Genomic DNA, 17865 nt, shown 5'->3' with positions numbered 1-17865 from the left:
TTGCAAAGACCGGCGAATGTAATATCACAATCAGGTAGTGAGGAGGCTTTCATTGTTTCAACCCGAGTATTAGAACTCGAGAGAGCCTTTCTGCTCTCACATGCTCTGTACTGTCTTTGGTTGATCACACCTTGCGCTATCATACAGCCCGATGAGGTAGGTGCCAGGGGAAAGTAACTAACGCTCAAGATGCCTTCATCACAACGTATTCCTCTTTTGCATCATTAAGTGGAAAAAAGTATTATCCAAGCAAACCACTCCATGCCTGGGTATCTGCGCATGACGCCACTTCCCCAATCTCCTAAACGTCCATACAGCCGACGGACTAGATGCGCGCCTGACGCTAGCCGCGTGGGTTGTACATCGTGCAGAGTCCTGATCTTGGCTCCTGTTTTTTTACTGTATGTACTGTCAAATATCAAAATCTTCAGGTGAATCGTTAGAACCTCATGCGCCACCTCATGACAGCAGATTGCCGCTCTTCTTCCGGCCGAGGTTGAAACTGAATCGCTCCCTCAACTCTTTGGGCTTCTCGGGCTGACTCGGCATGCCTTCTGGGCTGGCGTGCCCATTCTCAGATGACTGGTGCGATTCAGCCTTGTCCTTGTCTTTGCTGAGGAATCCAAAACTCTTCCTGCTCATCGATTTGCTAGCACGGCTGGATCGGTTAAGGAAACTGCCTGAGCTTGACGACTCCTTCTTCTTGGTGTCTCCTTCTGCTGATTGCATGCTGGCCTTGATTGCTCTGCGCATATCTTCGGCTTCTCGTGCATGAGCCGTTCTTGCCCTGGCCATACTCTCTCGGTGTTCCTTGTCTTTGAGCTTCTCCTGCTCTTTCTCAGCTTGTTTTCTGGCCTTGTCCGCTGCTTCCTGCTCCTTCTTCTCCCGCTTCTTGTCTTCCTTAGACTTGTCTGCCTTGGCGCCCGTGTTTGATCTGGCGAGGTTGGATGGGATTGGGGGGACAGCAGGAGTGGCCGGTGTATCTGTCACAGGAGGAGGAAGCTTCTCGGGTGGCGGAGCATCCACCTTGCCTGGGGCCGTCTGTGCATGTGCCAGACTGGGCAGCGGCTCTCGTTCCTCAATAGGACTGACTGGTTGCGTAAACTGTTTCGAGAGCGGTGTCGTACCGTTTGGTTGGCCATTTTCATGAGCAACATTAGCGGCCTCACTGGCGATTTTGACCTCCTCCAGACCCTCAGCCTCCATCTCAGCTTGTACCTTCTCGAAGGTGGTTTCTTGATAGAAGAGGACATATGCACATGCCATGCCAGGCTTGTCCCCAAAGAAGTTCCGCACAAAATGTTTGTCGACCGGCTCCACCATTTCGTCATCAAACAGAACCCAACCCCGATCTTTCGTCTTGATCACTGATACGTAGTGGCCGTGATAGGCGTTTCCACCGATATGAACAACGACAGCGTATAGTTCATAGAGTCGATCAGGATCTTCTGCATCGTCGGTCGTGTTAAACATGCGCAGATGGTACGGATAGACGACCCGATGGAAGAGCTTCTGCAGTCGACTGTAATCCTCGGTATACTTGAATCGTTTCAGGTGCAACGCGAGAACCTTTGGTAAACGCTTGATCTTCATGCGCTTCTCGGCCTCTTGAAGCCCACCACAATGGTCGCAGTGGAATTTGTTGCGCTCACACAACATCTCCTCAGCGGAAAATTTGCGCAAGCAAGACGTAACTGACGAATGCTCCTCGAGGTCGATGGACAGATCCAGGAACGTCTCATCTCTTTGCGAGGCCGTTTCGCAGGTCAGGCATTTGGTTTCGGAGGTCAATACACCCTCAAAGATGTCATGAACCCAGCCGGTTCCGGGAGATCCCACACCATTCACTGGTCGGTTTATCAGACTAGTCGCGCCAAGAGCGTTCTCCACTGACTGGATCAGTCCGTCTTTATTCTCGGCCTGTCGCTCTTGAATTCGTTTGGCATTTGCTTCCACGTTGGAGATGACATCGTTCAAAACGAGACCATAGAACTCGTGAGCATCCTGGTGCATCGAGTTTCGAAACATCTCGTTGTCTCGTTTGAAGATTTCCAGGAATCGCTGAGGGCTCAACACGCCTGTCCTAGTATTGCTCTCGATAAGTGCCTGGAAGATGTCTTTGAGACCGGTGAAGGTGCATTCTTCCATGCCGTAGGCGGAGGGGTTCTCTTGTGCTAGCTCGAGAATCGGGCCCTTAATCATGGCATGTTTCTTCTTGTACTCTGGCGAATCAGGCTTGTCTTCAGGTCGTATACCTGGCGCTCCTGGAGGTGGCATTCCAGCTGTGATGGCCTGCCTGCGCTTCATTGACTCCGATGCACTCAGGCCTTTCTGTTTCGCTCCGGGCGTATTCGGAGGCTCTTTCGCGACTGGCGGTCGGATCGTCACATTCACCTTTGGTCGAGTTCCGTTCGGGGTATCGGTAGGTGATAGTGTGGGGTACTTGACGACGTGGTCTCGGAAGGATTCTGAGTAGAACAATGCTTGAACAATCGAGTTGCAATAACTAGACACGTCAGCAGATGAGAGACAATGTAGTGATGATACCATCGCTTACCAAGTGTTACCAAACTACGAGTTCAGTCAGCATTCATTGTCTCGGGAAGGCGGTCGCTAGGCTGGGTGTGGCTTCCAAAACTTACATTCTCCAGACCGAAGAACTTGTCAGTTCCGTCTTCCCTCAATGGACCAGCGTTCTGCAGCATCTTTTCCAAAGGTGTGAGCTCCGGCGCTGGCTCCTCCTTGACCTTTTTGCTCAGCACATCTTTGCTTGTTGGACTCGAGGTGGTCTGTGAGGGACGAGGTCTGTCAGTCAGAAGAACGCGCGAGCAGCAGCAGCAGCAGCAGCGGAGAGAATAGAGGATTTCAGGACACGCGATAAGCAGGGCATAGTCAAAGGAATGACGAGAGGAGGGAACGCACATTGCCCGCGCTCTTCAGTTTGTTGAAGAAGCCAGCCATATTGGCGACTTGTTGGGGTCGTGGATTTGGCGTGAAGGGTGATGTCTGGGCGAGACAAGCTCACGGCGGCCGCGCAGATATGGCGAAATGTACCATGCGATGGACAATTGACGTCGTGATGAAGGATACACTGCGGAAAAGTTGCGGGAGAGGTATTATCGTGTATCCGAGGGGATTCGAGAGATGCGCGCGATTGTGGCGCAGAGGAGTAGGGGTCGTTTCCCTCGGTGATTCGGCCGAAGATACGGGTGGTCTGTGGTAGCAGGGTGGGAATAGAGAGGAACGAGAGGTGTCAGGGAAGATGGGATGCGGGCAACAGTGGTGGAAGCAGCATTTGCCAGGACACAAACTCTCAACCCAGCCGTGTTGGCAGTAGAAAGAGGAGGAGTAGCGTGATGATGATGAGGGACAATGTGGGAAGAGGATGAAGAAGAGGAAGGGAGGATTGGTAAGAGGCGTAGTCTGCGTTACCTCGCAGCTGCGTGGGTGAGAGCAAGGTAGGTAAAAGACGGAGGAGCCCTGGGCGGGATTTGGACGTTAGACTTGGGGTCCTGGGGTTGATGGGCGCAAGTAACAAGGAGGACGGAGGCGAGGTTGTGGGTTGGAGAGCCTGGATTGGGTACGTAGTGGCAGACGCGACAGGGACGGGACAGCGACAGACAGACGGGCAGACCTAAGGTACGATGGGTGACAGGGCACGCCGCACCTCTCACTCTCAGCCAGCAGGACAGGCGACAGACCAGAGCCGTACCTTATGGATACTTAGTGCATATTACGCAGTAGACCTGAGTGACGGGAGTCTGCGAACTTCATTGCGAGCTAAGGTACGGAGGAGACCATGGACACACGGCGCCGGGAGCGACTACTGCAAGTGGTGGTACGCAAGTACGGAAAAGAGGGTGACTTTTGTTAATGGCTGACTGCGAGTGGTGGGGAGGACACCGAGGACGAGGGGGCCCCACCTGGACAACCCACAACCTGACGGTGTCAGTGGAGGGAAGGTGGAGGTCGGTGGAAGGAATCGAAGGGTTGCAGTGCACAGAAAGGGGGCTAGTTCGTTCTCGAGTGCAGGGCTAGACAGGCCAGACATGGGGTTTCTGACCAGGGGGTGGCATGGAGAGGCTGGAGCAAGTTTGGCGTCTTTTTGCTTTCCAGACGGAGGAGTAAGTATTTTTTTTTTCTTCTTCTTTTTTGATCTTCCTCCTGCTGGTGGTCAATAGACGGTAAGGTAGGTAGGTACCTTACGGAGTACTTTGTCACTTTTGGATAAGCGATTGGGGGAGAAGTGGAGGAATGAGGAGAAAAGTGACGAGGACGGATAAAAGGATGCCTTCAGAAGAAAAGGTGACAGGCACGCACAACGACAGCTTGCAAGTACTTTCCTGACCTTACCTTACGGATACACTGAGGTAGGTATGAATACCTTACCACAACTACCTACCTACATACGTACCTTACTGATGGCGGGCAGCAATTGGAAGAGGCTGGAGACCCGTGATCCGACCAAGGCACGAAGGTACGAAGGCTTCAAGGTAGGAAGACAGGGAAAAGGCAGGACCGCGCCGCAGTCGCACATTGCCCAAGGTACGTACTGTTAGCACTTGGTAGGTGGTAGACTGCGAGTGGATCGCATATTCCTTAGGTAGGTGGACTTACGGATTGGCAGGTTGACAGACGGTAAGGTAGACCTGACAAAACTGAGCCCACGACGGACGACGGACGGAGATAACGGCCGACATGACGCTATCTCTCTTCGTCTTCCCCTCTCTGAGGTGCTCTGCTCTCACACCTGCCGTGCTCGGTCTCTCGCCGTCGTCAAGCCCAGGTGAGGGGGAGAGAGAGAGAGGGAGAGCGCACCCACCATTGTCAATGAATCGAGGTTGAGGGTTGAGTGCGAAGAGGCGAGGATGAAGGGCTGGGTGTTCCTGGCGGCGCTTCCAAACGACGAGGCGAATAGCAGGTGGAAGGGGGGAAACTGCCTGCAACCGCGACTGCAATGTGACTGGCGGCACTAACACTTTACCCGATTGCGACCGATGACTGTTTGTCGTTGTCTCCTGCCCGTCCTGTCGGCTCCAGCATTCTGAGGTACCTTAAGGTAGGCACCTACCTTAGGAACCTTACCCTACGAACACTGTACGTACCTCCACTCTTCAGTCCTCATCAACATCTGCATTCCGTCACCTTCGTGAAACTGACTGCACTTTGTGTGTCAGACGACATGTTTCCTGGTCTAACCCTTTCCCAGGCCCCAGGTGACTTCCACATCCGCCTCGTCTCTCTAGTAACTCGACAATCCTCGCAGAGTGCTCCCCCGGACTGGGACATGCGACCTACTGTTCGCCAGCCGCGTCTCTCCTCCTAGCATGACCCGACCTAGGCATGGTGGGATAGAGCAAATGTTCTGCAGGACGCCAGCGACGCAGCATCTAACTACGGATTGGTCAGGCTTCCTCTCTCCCTCTCCGAGTAACTTTGGCATGGCATATACTTCGTACGCAAGACGAATACACCGCAGCCAAGCCAGCCTGGGCACAAGACAAGCTCAGCCTCTCTCACACAACAGCATGCAGAACAACCCTTCCATAGCATGTTCCACCATAGGGCGAGGCATTCTTTGCTGCAAGAGCCTTTTTGCCCAGGCGGGAGCCATCCGCAAGCCTGAGCCTCCTCCCACTGCGGACTTCCTACCTAGTACAAGGCATAACGACTGTTATTGGTGTTTCTGCTCAAGTACTGTGCAGATAGATACGACCTCTTTTTCGAACCCTTCATTGACAGCCCACGGCTTGCTAGCACTCTCGAGAGAGGCCGTTACCGATAGCGTTAAAAGTACCATTCAAGTGGTCCTTTCCACCCTTGCCCTCCAGTTTCCACCAACTCACCCGTGTCGCCCAACCGCCTTGCTGACCAACATCAAGGCACGGAGCACTTAACAGCCTGCCATGTGAGCACCCTCGCTCTCCGCACTTTGACCCACTGGTGACCAGACACCAAGACGGCCAGGGCTATGTGCGGCAAGGTCCCTGTCGATTCGGTCACGGTTCGCCCAGCACCCAGCATCCTGCTTGTCGGGTTCTCTCTGGCGTAGTGTACCTATCCGTACTCTCCACTGTACAGAATGCATCCAGTGCCCATCCGCTATCCAGCTTTCGGCGGCTTCCAGCCATCACGGCGGAATAGATAGTGGGAAGGAAATGGAAATCAAAACATCCGCCTATGCAGCGAGACGGTCCAAGTCAGATCCCTGGAACTCCACGCGCCCTTCTGATGGAAATACGATACCTACATGAGCCCGGAATACACTACTTCTCCGCTTACCTCACCCACCACTCTTCAACTCACTGTGAGAACGACGCCACCGGCGGTCTGATTATCTGAACTGTGAGACAAAAGCCCGCATCCTCACCCGCCCGGGAAGAACTACCAGAGGAACCTCGTCGCCCTCATCGTTACATGTCTACCACGCCTGCCATGCCCCGACACGACGGTCCACTGGAACGCTACCCTGGGCTGCCCATTGGTCCCTCGTTCCTGGTCCCGACCGTTCTGCCTTTCCAGCGTTGTCTATTCGTGGCGCTCGCTATCGGCCTGACCTCACCTACGCAGTACACAGTCGACATCCTGCTTCCTTCATCTGTCTCGCCCGACTGGTGCCCTAGGTTTCAAGGTTGTTGATGGCACCCTCACGTCCAACGCGCCTTTGATTGGGTCCCGATATTGACGTCCTTCAGCCTGGAGGCCTACTGCTGCAGCTCAATGGCTCCCGTTTTCGATCCAACGACCGCCGCTGGTGAGGATTTACGCTCAACATGTCCTTTTGCTTAGACTTTGCACGTCAAGTTGTCAATAGATCACGACCCCTGATTCTGAACAACAGACGACCGCCCGTCACCATCGCCTACACGTCCTCAGCAATTCATTCGCTTGCTTGTATCCGAGCCCCTTTGGCGTCTTGCGGCACAGCAGCACCCGAGGTATAGTCGCTACGTGGGGGCCGCAAGTCGCTCGGCCTAGCTGCCAATAATGTCCAAAACAGACAGCCCCGAACACAGGCGCTTCGGGTACGAACATGGCTTCTCAGGCCGACTATCCCTTCCCGGCATGTCTCCGAGGTCGTATGGTCACGAAGAGTATCTGGAACTCTGCTGAACTATCCGTCCAAACACCCAAACATTCAGTCTCAAGGGTAACCGGGCAGCGCATTGCTAATTCAATCACTGTTAGTCAGTCTCTTGCTTTCTACCCATCAAACCTAGCCGCCCTAGACCAACCGAAGCTTTGTTGCCCCTCAAACGCCGGTTGCTCAATCGGGGATGAGGGCGCTCTCCAAGACCTTCTATTTGGTGGGAAAAAGCACCCGACGGCTTACACATCTATAGTCTACAAACTACAGCGCCTTAGCTGCCGACTTCAAGTCTGAATTTGTCCCCGCACCCCGGAAAAAGAGGCGTTCTTCCTGAGTCGTTGGTGTTGCAGACTGCCGTCTTCTCGACGATCGATGAGACGGACATCGTCCAGGACAGGCTTTCTGCAACCTCCTCTTGACACGGCCAACAACCTTGGCCTGATGAACTGCCAGAGTCCCTGTAGGTTTTTTTTTTTTTCGGCTTCTCGTTCCATGCTTCGAAGCCTTGCCGCAGCAGCATGCGACTCACACAGGAGCGTCTCGGTAGGTAACCCAGACATGACACCTCTCTCTTACAGGTTGCGAGTTGTGAAAAGCACACCAACGCAACGTAACCCGCCTTACCTGAAGATGGCAGATTCACTACAATGGGCGAGAGCGAGCACCAATGAACAGCTGGTAGATCCGTCATGTCAGGCCAGGGCCACATACGACTACCTCTAAACCCCTACACTGGCCTCTCCGCCGTGTTGGATCCCTTGGTGCGGTGCAGCCACCCCGAAAAACATTGTTGCATCGCGGTTGGTGTGAGAGGAACGACGGCTCGATGCTACTGGTCCGATTCCGTGTCTAGCTGGACGGGGGACGACGCCGTTGTTACCTTCATCCACGCTGCTGGACCCGAGCTCATTCGTCAACTCACCTCCCGTGCTTATTCGGTCCATCTTAAGACATGTCTCCCGTCTTTCCCCTCCGACACACGCCGAGTCTTTTCACAAACACAGCAGTGGAGCAAAGCTCTGTCGATCTGCTGCTGTTCGCCTCCCCTTACTCCAGCATGTCCCTCCCACCAGGCATGGGGAAACGCTATTGTACCTGGCCAGCATCTATGCGGGGGATATCCGCTCGACACCGACAGAGTGCCCAATCGACCTTGCCAATCAGCATCACACCCATTCGCTTCTTTGCTGCACCTTCGTCGCATCCATGTCCGATCGAAACCATTCCATCATGGCCCATCCTGAACGCTCACTCCCAAATCCTCACCTCCTCAACAACTCCGCAGCAATAACATGTATCATCCATGGGCGGGCCCCAAGAGCCCCTCGTCACTTTCCGAAGAAAAGCCCCCGAACGGAAAACAACTTTGGGAGACATTGCATTGTTTACGAGAGGCTAGTGCGGCCGATGGAAAAGACAGACGTTCAACGCCCGCGCCACTTAGCTATTGTGTCTTGAGCTATCTTCGTTGTGCCTCGCTCGTGGCGTGCCTTGGCTTACTTGGCTTAATCCATCGGACATCTTTGGCCAACAGGCACTACCATTAGGTAGGGTGTCGCAGTGAACCGATCTGCGGACACCACCACTAGAACCACCCGCGCTCCATCATCCACGATGTGCAGCACACTGACGGTTTCTGGTAGGTCAGCGTCCTCCACACGCTCCCGTACCGGCCCGATTCCCACGAACTTCTGGAAGACATGGACGTCATGCCCTGCATCCCTCGGTGCCATTTTCCCCACTGCCGCCCAAGCACTGTGAGATGACGAGTTATTGCTCTATACTCTTCAATTCAACGCTCCAAATGTTCCTTAGCAAGACTTGAGCAGCCTCGATTCTTCAGAGGCCGGGTACAGGGGGTTAGGCCTCAGAAGTCTTATCCGTCCAACTGCGGAGAGACCTTTACCGGTGCCGGCGCACGACTGCCGGAGCGTCCCCCGCGCCTAAGTTCGGACGGCTAAGTCGCTCTGCAGGTGGAGTGGTATCCCGCCCCGGCGTCGCCGGCGTCCGGGCCTGGCCTTTTTCTCGTCAACGTTTAAACCACGTCTTTCTGTTGGAGCTAATGTTTTCTAGTGTCATGTACGACTCCTCTGACAAGTCGGTCAACATTGTGACCTGGCGCTCTTAGTTGATTGATTTGCCTATCCCATTATACATCGTGTGGGTTGGGCACCTTTTGACACGATGCTATCCTTCGTATGACAATTCGAGACAAACCCTAACGTGAAGCTCAAACCTTAAGATCAAGAACCAAGGCCACGTTGAGGCCTTTTCTTTTCATTGTTGGAAAGGCGGATGTGCTAGCAAGACGGCATTCACTCTGTCGTTGTCCAAACAGGTGAACAAAGCCGGTCATTAATAGTTGGCATTAGCTTTTAGACGGAAGACTGGGCTAGGAAATACTCACAGCATTCAATATTCAATCCTGGATCTAATTTGTATTCAAGAACGTCGTTCAAATCGATAATGTGCACGCATTCCGTCTTGCTTCAAGATCCTTTTTTTTCATTCTGACGTGGTGTTTTCCCCGGAAACCCCTCGGTTCTCCCTCCCCCCATCGTCCCCCTGTCCTCGTCATAGATCTCTGAGGATCCAAATACACCGAGAGCAACTGATTATTATTCGCAGATTCATTACCGCGTTGGTTCTAGTAAGTTATATACCTACCGGTCAAAAAATCCGGATCCCCAAGCAAAGTTTGCCCCCCAGTCAAGCTCAGAAACGGACGTATCAGTGATGGGACACGCCAGTGATGACTAGGGGAAAGAACTATATGAAACGAAAAACCCGGAGATGGGGAGAACGCAAAGGCAAGACGTGCCGCTCGATAGACAACTCCTCCGAGTTTCATATTGATCTCTGGCAGATGACTCTGATGGGGGAGGGAAAACACACACAAAATTGATTGCAGTCTCCACGAACATGGGATATGTGGGCAACTGTACCTGTCTTCATATACAAAGTGCCTCCTACAGATTCCTGGGTTCGTAGCAAAAGCAAACACAGAGATGCTTTTGAAGGGTGTCGATGCAACAGTCATACTTGAACGAGACAGACTGCAATGTGGCATCGCGATCCAATCCAGCGCGGTTCTTCTGGTAACGAATTCTACGCGAGAGAAGAGTGACTGATGGCGGGCCTCTTACTGGGATGCTACATCCATGGCTTGGTCGGAGGACGTATCCTCCTACCGCGAACATGGGCATTACATGGTTCGAGGTCTTATGAATAAGCATTGAGACTCTGATCCGTGGCAGCGGATGAGAGTCAAGGCTAAACGAGCTTTCGCATATTGATAAAAAGTTTCTTTCATTGTTACAATAGTGTGAAAGCTAAGAGAACACCTAGAGGGTTCTCAATGTACATACTATAGTAGCTGGATAGCCCAAGTTGCACTGGTCCAGCTCTTCCTTCACCCAGCCATCGGGATATCTGCCCACTTACTTCTTCTCGGCGGGGGGAGCCGCTCCTCCGGTGGTGGGGAAGCCCATAAAGATCTTGAAGTAGTCCTATTCACGCATGTCAGTCACTGTTCTCAACTTCTCTCAACAATATTTTGACGGCCACTCACGTAGATCATCCACTGGAGACCGGTCAGGGTACCAATCATGACGATACGGACAGGCAGACCGTTCCAGAGGCCAGAGAATCCAATGTCCTTGTAGATCCTGCCCATGGCCGCGCCAAATGCCTCGCCCTGCGCGCGATTTGCATTGAGCTTGCTGACCATGACGTCGGCCGGGTGGGAGACGATAGCGCAGAGGATACCTGCCAGGTAACCGCTGACAAACGACACGCCCGTCTGGGCAGCCTTGCTGTAGTCGGACTTTTGCCCGGGGAGGCGGGCGTACATCATCTCGACAATGGTCTCGAAGGAGGCAAACTTCATCATGGTGTAGGGAACCTGTCGGCCCCAGAGCGGGTACAGGCCCTTGTAGAGGCCTCCCCACCCTTCCTTAGCCGTGACCTTGCTGATGCCGTCGAGGGTGCCCTTGTAGGGGGACGGGATTCCGCCCTGCATGCGGACCTTTACGGCCTCGAAGGGGCAGAGGGCGATATCGGCGAGGAACTCGGCGGAGGCCGAGGCGGAGAGGAAGAGGATCGTCTGGTACTTTTTGGCGTTGTCGGGGCCCGCGAGGTCGGCGTAGGTCTTGAGAGTTGCGTGTCAGTCACGAAGCTTCTTTCACCGGGCTGAGATGAGAGATTCGAAATGATGGGGGTTTTCTTACCTTTTTGAAGTATTCGTAGAATCCGTACTTGCAAGCTCCCTGCGCGGAGTAGCCCCAGAAAGTCGGTCCCCAGCCGGTCATGATGCCGCGGAGACCCTCCTTTCGGAAGATCATTCCCCAAGCCTGGAAGTTTCCGCGGTACAGCTTCGAGTCGATTTGTCTTCTCACTTTGACAAGATCCAGAGGAGTGACGGCGGTATGCGTCAAGCCCTAGCTTTTAGTGTTAGTCGAGCGGTTCTCACAAGTTCCCGTTGGGGCGCCGGGGCCCGGCGCCGTTGTGGGGACCCCGGAGCGGAGACGAAGTCACCCATCATGGACAACAACGATGAGTCAAGGCCAAGGAAGACAAGGGGAACTCACGCAGGCCATGAGGCCACCGACGGTGCAAGCAGCATAGTACTTTCCAGAGTACAGCTCAATCTTGCCGCCAGCCGCAGACTGGGCCTTGGCGCTGGCCTTCTCAAACTCGGCCGTGGCCTCGGCGCTGAGCTGCTTCGCCTTGCCCTTGACGTCGTCAACGGTGGAGAATGCGCCGTAGAACTCGGGGCGGGCCTGGTAGCGCGTAGGTTTCGCCATGGCCGTGGTGTCCGCTGCCTTGTTAGGACGGCTGCCGAGCGGGGATGCAAAACATCCCTTGAGGGTATCTTGTCTAGGGTAGAGGAACGACATCGTGGTCGGGACGCAATTCGTCTGGACCGGGAGGGTTGGATGATGTGGGATTTCTTCTACAAGGATATCTGGCTGATGAAATTAGTCGGAAGGTAAGGTGAAAGATGATCATACCCCTGCGATAAGCTCGAGAGGCGGGATGGGCGCGCAATTGAGTTTCGCAATGGAAGCTCGAGCTCGAAGGAGACGGGCGACACCGGCAATGAGCGTATATGACACGATGTTGAAGAGACTAGACAAAAGAAGTTGAAGATCTTTACTTACCAATAGAGCGAGCCGAGAGGGGTTTCTAGCTCAAAGAACAGTAGGAGAGGAGAGTAGGTGCAACGTCAGTCGCACGACACAAATGACCGTTTCCGGCGTATGAGCGAGAGCACCTTGAGAGTCGAGAGCTGGCTACTTCTCGAGAATACGGAAGCAGACGGAGAGAAGAAGATTGCGAGTGAAGTCGTCGCAAACACACATACACAGGAAGAAGAGGAAGTCAAGATGAGAAGAGTGGTCAGAAGCAGGTTTATTATCATGCGAATATAATTGGGGGAAAGGGGGCGCCAGCGCTCATGAGTGGACGGACAGGATAGCTCAAGAAGGAACGGGGGGTCCAACGAGGAGGTAGGTAGTGATTGCCTCTAGAACGAGGCCCAGGAGGGTAAGAGAAGGAAAGGGTCGGTTCGGATGGTTCGGTCACGTCAATGTCGCGGGTACCCCGACCTCACCAACAGTTTACTGTGCAATGTCGTCTTGACTTGGGTAGAGCTTACGCGCCAGTGACCGATAGCTGCGGCGGAAGGTGTTCGGAGGGTATGGGTGACATCACACCTCAGAAGGGGAGGTCTAGACTTCGATGTAGAGCTGTGAGAGGCGCTGTACTGTGTACTAAGGTAGAGGTAGAGCAGGAGTAGCTTGAGTGGGGCACCGGCATGCGACAGAATACGACGAGAGGGAAAGCTCCCGTGTTATCGCGAAGAGGCCCGCGCTTATCCCCGGATTTTGCGGAGCTTCGCCGTGATTTTGTTGTTTCGTCTCCCGGCCTCATTTTCCAATACTCTTGTCTATGCATCACTCTCTAATTGATTTTTCTATTTAACTACAATTCAGATCCTTTAATTGCTCTTTTATTCCCGAACTTGCTCCAGATAGTCTGTGTAAATCGTCAGAGAGAACGCGATGGAGATACGTGGCAAGCCGACTGCAAAAGAGCCGATGGCCTAAATAGGAAATTGCTTTGAAACTACACTAAAGCATCCAGGCTGACCACGATCGTAAGAAGTTCCGTCGAGGGATTTTAGAATGACTTTTTTCATTCTCAATGCGCGAGACAAGAAAATTTCAGCGAGCAGATGACCGGATTTCTATGGATCTCATTCTCAAAATAGTAGGTCTAATCTGGTCTTCCTTGTTTCGGCTTCACGAAATATTCTATCAACGGACTGATCCGTGATACTCAACCCGATAGCTCCCGTGGCTTTTGGTGACTCTTCAGCAGCAACACCCCGCTGTGGAACCCACAAGGTCGGTGAAGGAACACCGGCAGGCAGCCTCAGCGAAACCTTAACAATTTACGGATGGATACAAGGTGCGGGTGGACCGTATGAGCAATTGGCTCTCACCCCCCACCACTCTCGGCGACATGCAAATTCGCAAAATGGCAGCCGCCCCCGGCGCGCGCGTCTGGGAGCAAATCCGAGACACCGCCCGACTTTCAACTGTGGCGTTTTCCCCGTACCTTACCGCCAAATCTTTCAGCCCTGTCGATGTCGACACCGCCCCTCCTCCCTCTGTAGAACCCCGCGATAATTGATATCATTTTCCAACTCAACTGCCCGAGCGACCAGCACCAACCACGATTGACGATACCTACCCACTCTGCCTCGACGGTCGACTTTTATCGCGAATAAGTACTCACTCGAGGCCCGGAAAGTTCTTTCCAATTCTCAATCATGGCGGCTCTGGCTTCCACTCCCGCCGCGGCGGCGCCTACGTCGCAAACCAGCGAAACGTCCAGTCCCTTCGTCTCAAAATGGTCCTCCCGTTACCGCGGTGTACGTGAATATCCCCTCGAACCAACCCTCGCTTTTCCCTCTTGTCTCCCATACCAAAAGACCCTGAAACCTTCCCAACGAGTAACTAACCCTTTACGTTCTCATCATCCAGGCCACAGTAGAAGACATCGACCCCCCGGCCGCCCTCTCCTAACGCCCACCGACCCCATCTCCCACGCCCTCATCTCCGCCTTTGAGCGCGACTACACCCACCTAACCGTTGTCGACGCCCACCGCGCCCTCGTCGGCTACCTCGCCATCCCCCACCTCCAGGCCCTCCTCGATGCCGGCAAGGTCAAGCCCGAGGACCCCCTTTCCAAGGCCATGGTCCGCTTCCAGCGCAAGGGCCGCACCTACCGCGTCATCACCATGCAGACGCCCCTCGAGGAGCTCGAGGCCTTCTTCGCCGGCGACGGCGTCGAGGCGAAAAGGAGCCACTTTGCCGTCATCACGGACGAGAAGCGGCGGTTCGTGCTCGGCGTCGCGACGGTGCAGGATCTCGAGGAGTTTGTCAAGAGAAGACCGGCGTGAGTGTGCGCTTGTCGAGGACGGATCTGAGAATGAGAGCTTTGGGCCGAGCAGTAGTATTCGGAGAGAATTGGGATGGCGGCCATCATCCAACGGTCGTAATGAATCTATGGCACGAAGAAACATGGTAGATGAGACGGTTGGCTGCATCAACTCAGGCGTTGGCGGTTCGCATGTTGAACCGGAGGGAAGCATTGGGACAATGACTGGTACATAGGCAGACGATTCAACATTGCTCTTCCTTGTCATCACGCATTTTTTTTTTTTTCTTCACAAACGAGTATCCACGGAACAGGAGTTTTTCAGACGGGTTCAGTTGATATTCATGCTCTCAAAATCTACTCTTCGTTGTGCTATATATCATAGCCTAAGAGCGGAACGGCATTATACGTCCTGCAAGTGCGTGTAGTAGCCATGCTTCGTGTGTAGTAGAATCGGTCCAATCATCCAACCTTAGTGCAAGGAATTCCCAGAAAACGCCACGTGCGTAAGATTTAAGGAAGGTAGTCGTAGACAAGGCGAATCTCGACTCTCTTGCCACCCTTCTGAACGAGAACGTTACGCGTGTAGCGTCTCTCGCCCTCGACGGTCTGGAAGCCCCAGATCTGAGAGGCAGTCCAGCCATTGTCGATGCTCTCGACGTGACTGTAGAGGTGGGCCTTGCCATCGGGACCGGTGGCCTCGGCGTCGCCCTCGAGCCAGCCCTTCTTGAGGAATTCATCCTCAATCTCGGCGAGGGTCATCCAGCGGCTCTGGCCACGGACGCTGCCGAACATCCAGTCGGAATGCTCACGCCATTCATTGTCGACACAGCGCTTCTCTGTGGTGCCCTTGAGGCCGGCCGTGGCGAACTGGTCAATATCGAAGTGGGTGACGGGCTCAGTGCCGGAGCCGGGAGGGGAGGGAGGAGCGGTGTACTGCTTGACGTCGAGTGTGACAGTGGCAAGGCCGACAGCCTTGCGGGTCATCCAGCCGATGCCCTGAAGGGCGAGAGCAGGCTCCGGGGAATCGGAGAGGGTCTTGTTCTATTGGCGTTGTCAGTTTTCTTTCCTTGCGCGCATCTCTGCTCCTTGATGGTGCTAAAGTATCTAGAACATGGGTGAACGTACCATGACCCACTTGCCGTTGAGGTCGGCGATCGTCTTTGTGGCAGGAGCGGCCATTGTGATGTGATGTGTTGTGTGAATGCGTTTGGTATGTTTTGCGACGAAGATAAGCCGAAGAACTGTTCGGTATTTTTATGTCCTGAAGCTTTGGTGAGCTTCAACGAGTAGAATGGGAGGTAAAGGTGTGGTGGTGGTGGCGGTGGTAAAGTACCTTGGGTCGGTGGTGGTCGGAGGGGTTGCAACGGGGACAAAATGTCAACGGGTGCGCAGAGGTGAGATGCGTAAATGTAGGTAGCCCGGTTCGCAAAGGTGAAATACCGTCAAGCCAAAGTCGTTACTTAAAGCAGGCGCAAACTCTGTTTCAGGTAGGCCACCTTCTTCTTTTGTTCGCAAATTGGCGGTAGAATAAATAAAAAGATGGGAATGAACAAGCTGGGCTGAAGAACAAAGGTGACGTAGAAATTGACTCTGGATAAAGGCGTCCAATCCGTCGGCGCCTTCTTATACGCCGCCTGGCCCGGTATCAGCTCTTTCCAGTCAGGTCAAGTCAGGAACAAGCTCACCGGGTCCAGTCAAGCAGGGTGCCTTCCGCAGGACTTTGTACCTACCTTCCCAATACCATAGAGGTTGGAGTTGGAAGGTACCTACTCTGTAAAGTACAACGCGGGGGTCAGAAGAATTGGCCGCTTTTTTCCAGGCTCATTGCTAAGAAGACCGGCCAATTTCTCTGTCCGCTGCATGGGTACTTACCTTCCTTACCTTAAGGTACCTTACCTTACCTTGGACAAGCGGGGCGGGGAAGTATCCCTCCCCACACTGACACTGCCACTGCCACGGCTTTCACATGAAGAGAAGAAGCTCTCGCTCTCTCTCACTCTCACCTTCGCAATCGCTCAGCCAGCCCCGAATAAGAACAGCTCTCTATTATCACACGAACGTTGTGCGACAGCTTAGATGTCGGGGCCGAGGCTCGTGAGGCAACCTCCACACCCTTACGCTTTACCCCAGACCCTGCCAATCTACCTCGAAAAGGGAACGCGTGTGAGCATCATGACCACATACACCCTTCTCTGCAGACTGCAACCTCCCACCCCCAGAACACTACACTCCTGTCAGCAGTTTAATCCTCCTCTTAACTCCCCGAATCTGGGCATGCCAGCATACCACCTGGACCTGCGCGAAACAAACGGCCAATGATAGCAACCAGACCGACACTCGCGATCCCAATCTGGCCGCCTAGCCCGGTCCGCGTTGCGTCCATCTGGAGATAGTACGGGGAACGTAGCAATCCGAACAACCGTTCTCCAAAGCTACCAAAACACCAACCTCGACGATGCTCGCCCTGGTCCCATGTGCACCATGAGTGTCACTTCCCAATCAGGCAGCCAAAAAAGGACAACCCCAGGGGTGAACAGGAGTCACAGCTTCCGAGGCTCGAGGCAGCGCTAAAGAAGACACAGAAGAAAAGATAAAAAGACCCATTGGGCTTTTGCACGGTCTTCATGATGTAGGGCGGGCAAGGGTCATTACCTAAAGCAATCCAAGGTAGGCATATGCATGACGGGTAAAGCAGACAGACGCAGGGACAGACAACAGCTCACAGACGCACAATTCGTCTGAGAGCTTCGACACTGCTTGGCGCTTGTATCCGAATAGCAATGTTGCATACACCGACAGCTTCTCTCCCTCGACTCCGCCAATGACACGGCGCCAATCACGAACTCGGTCCCCCCCAACTCTCCATCCCGTCTCGGGTCATCAGGCGGGAGATGCCACCCCACGGCTTCGGCAGACTTTTGGTCATACTCGGCCTTTTCAACTCCAAGCATGTGCGGGACGGACGCTGACTTTTGCCCGTGGTGGTGGACTGGAACGGGGCCAACCAAGCGAGCTGCATTCTTTTTCCAGCTCAGGCTCCCTCTCTCCGTCGATGGGGTTCATCTCCATAAAACCTTCCACAAGTCTGGCTCAAGCTGTCGTGCCAATTTCAGCATCTCAGAACGCTCAGCAGTGGACTCGGTTGTCGATTAGCGGGTACCACTGCTACCCGTCTCGGGTGCCTCATCGCACGACAGCATCCCGTCAGCGGCTCTCTGCATCAGCTTGGGAAACTGCAGACATTTGACAGCTCGCACCGTACTGCCAGCCGACCAATGCCGACGTCGACCGAACTTGTCTCTGGCTCTTGGTTCCTCGCTCCT

General features: G+C 53.9%; 4 protein-coding genes across 4 annotated transcripts; 1 reads left to right on the top strand and 3 right to left on the bottom strand.

Annotated features, from left to right (window-relative positions):
• Positions 1-459: 459 nt before the first annotated feature.
• On the bottom strand, positions 460-2961 carry N0V96_002511 (uncharacterized protein; the record flags this gene model as incomplete). The annotated part of the gene is made up of 4 exons (XM_053187449.1): positions 460-2506; positions 2558-2571; positions 2643-2789; positions 2923-2961. The coding sequence occupies 4 exons, from the start codon at positions 2959-2961 to the stop codon at positions 460-462; spliced, it is 2247 nt and encodes a 748-aa protein (XP_053054953.1).
• Positions 2962-10530: 7569 nt separating this feature from the next.
• PIC2 (Cu/Pi carrier) lies at positions 10531-11988 on the bottom strand (the record flags this gene model as incomplete). The annotated part of the gene is made up of 4 exons (XM_053187450.2): positions 10531-10599; positions 10662-11240; positions 11320-11529; positions 11680-11988. 4 exons carry the CDS (start codon positions 11986-11988, stop codon positions 10531-10533), a joined length of 1167 nt encoding a protein of 388 aa, XP_053054954.2.
• A 1940-nt stretch (positions 11989-13928) lies between these two features.
• On the top strand, positions 13929-14561 carry N0V96_002509 (uncharacterized protein; the record flags this gene model as incomplete). Its single annotated transcript, XM_065756545.1, has 2 exons — positions 13929-14034; positions 14143-14561. The coding sequence occupies 2 exons, from the start codon at positions 13929-13931 to the stop codon at positions 14559-14561; spliced, it is 525 nt and encodes a 174-aa protein (XP_065614914.1).
• A 491-nt stretch (positions 14562-15052) lies between these two features.
• Positions 15053-15721, bottom strand: N0V96_002508 (uncharacterized protein; the record flags this gene model as incomplete). The annotated part of the gene is made up of 2 exons (XM_053187452.1): positions 15053-15583; positions 15668-15721. 2 exons carry the CDS (start codon positions 15719-15721, stop codon positions 15053-15055), a joined length of 585 nt encoding a protein of 194 aa, XP_053054956.1.
• Between the last annotated feature and the right edge of the window lie 2144 nt (positions 15722-17865).

Source organism: Colletotrichum fioriniae, assembly GCF_027942845.1.
Source record: "Colletotrichum fioriniae strain IMI 355084 chromosome Unknown scaffold_2, whole genome shotgun sequence".
NCBI lineage: Eukaryota > Fungi > Ascomycota > Sordariomycetes > Glomerellales > Glomerellaceae > Colletotrichum > Colletotrichum fioriniae.
The sequence above is the reverse complement of the archived record's forward strand: the minus strand, read 5'-3'. Positions and strand labels throughout refer to the sequence as shown.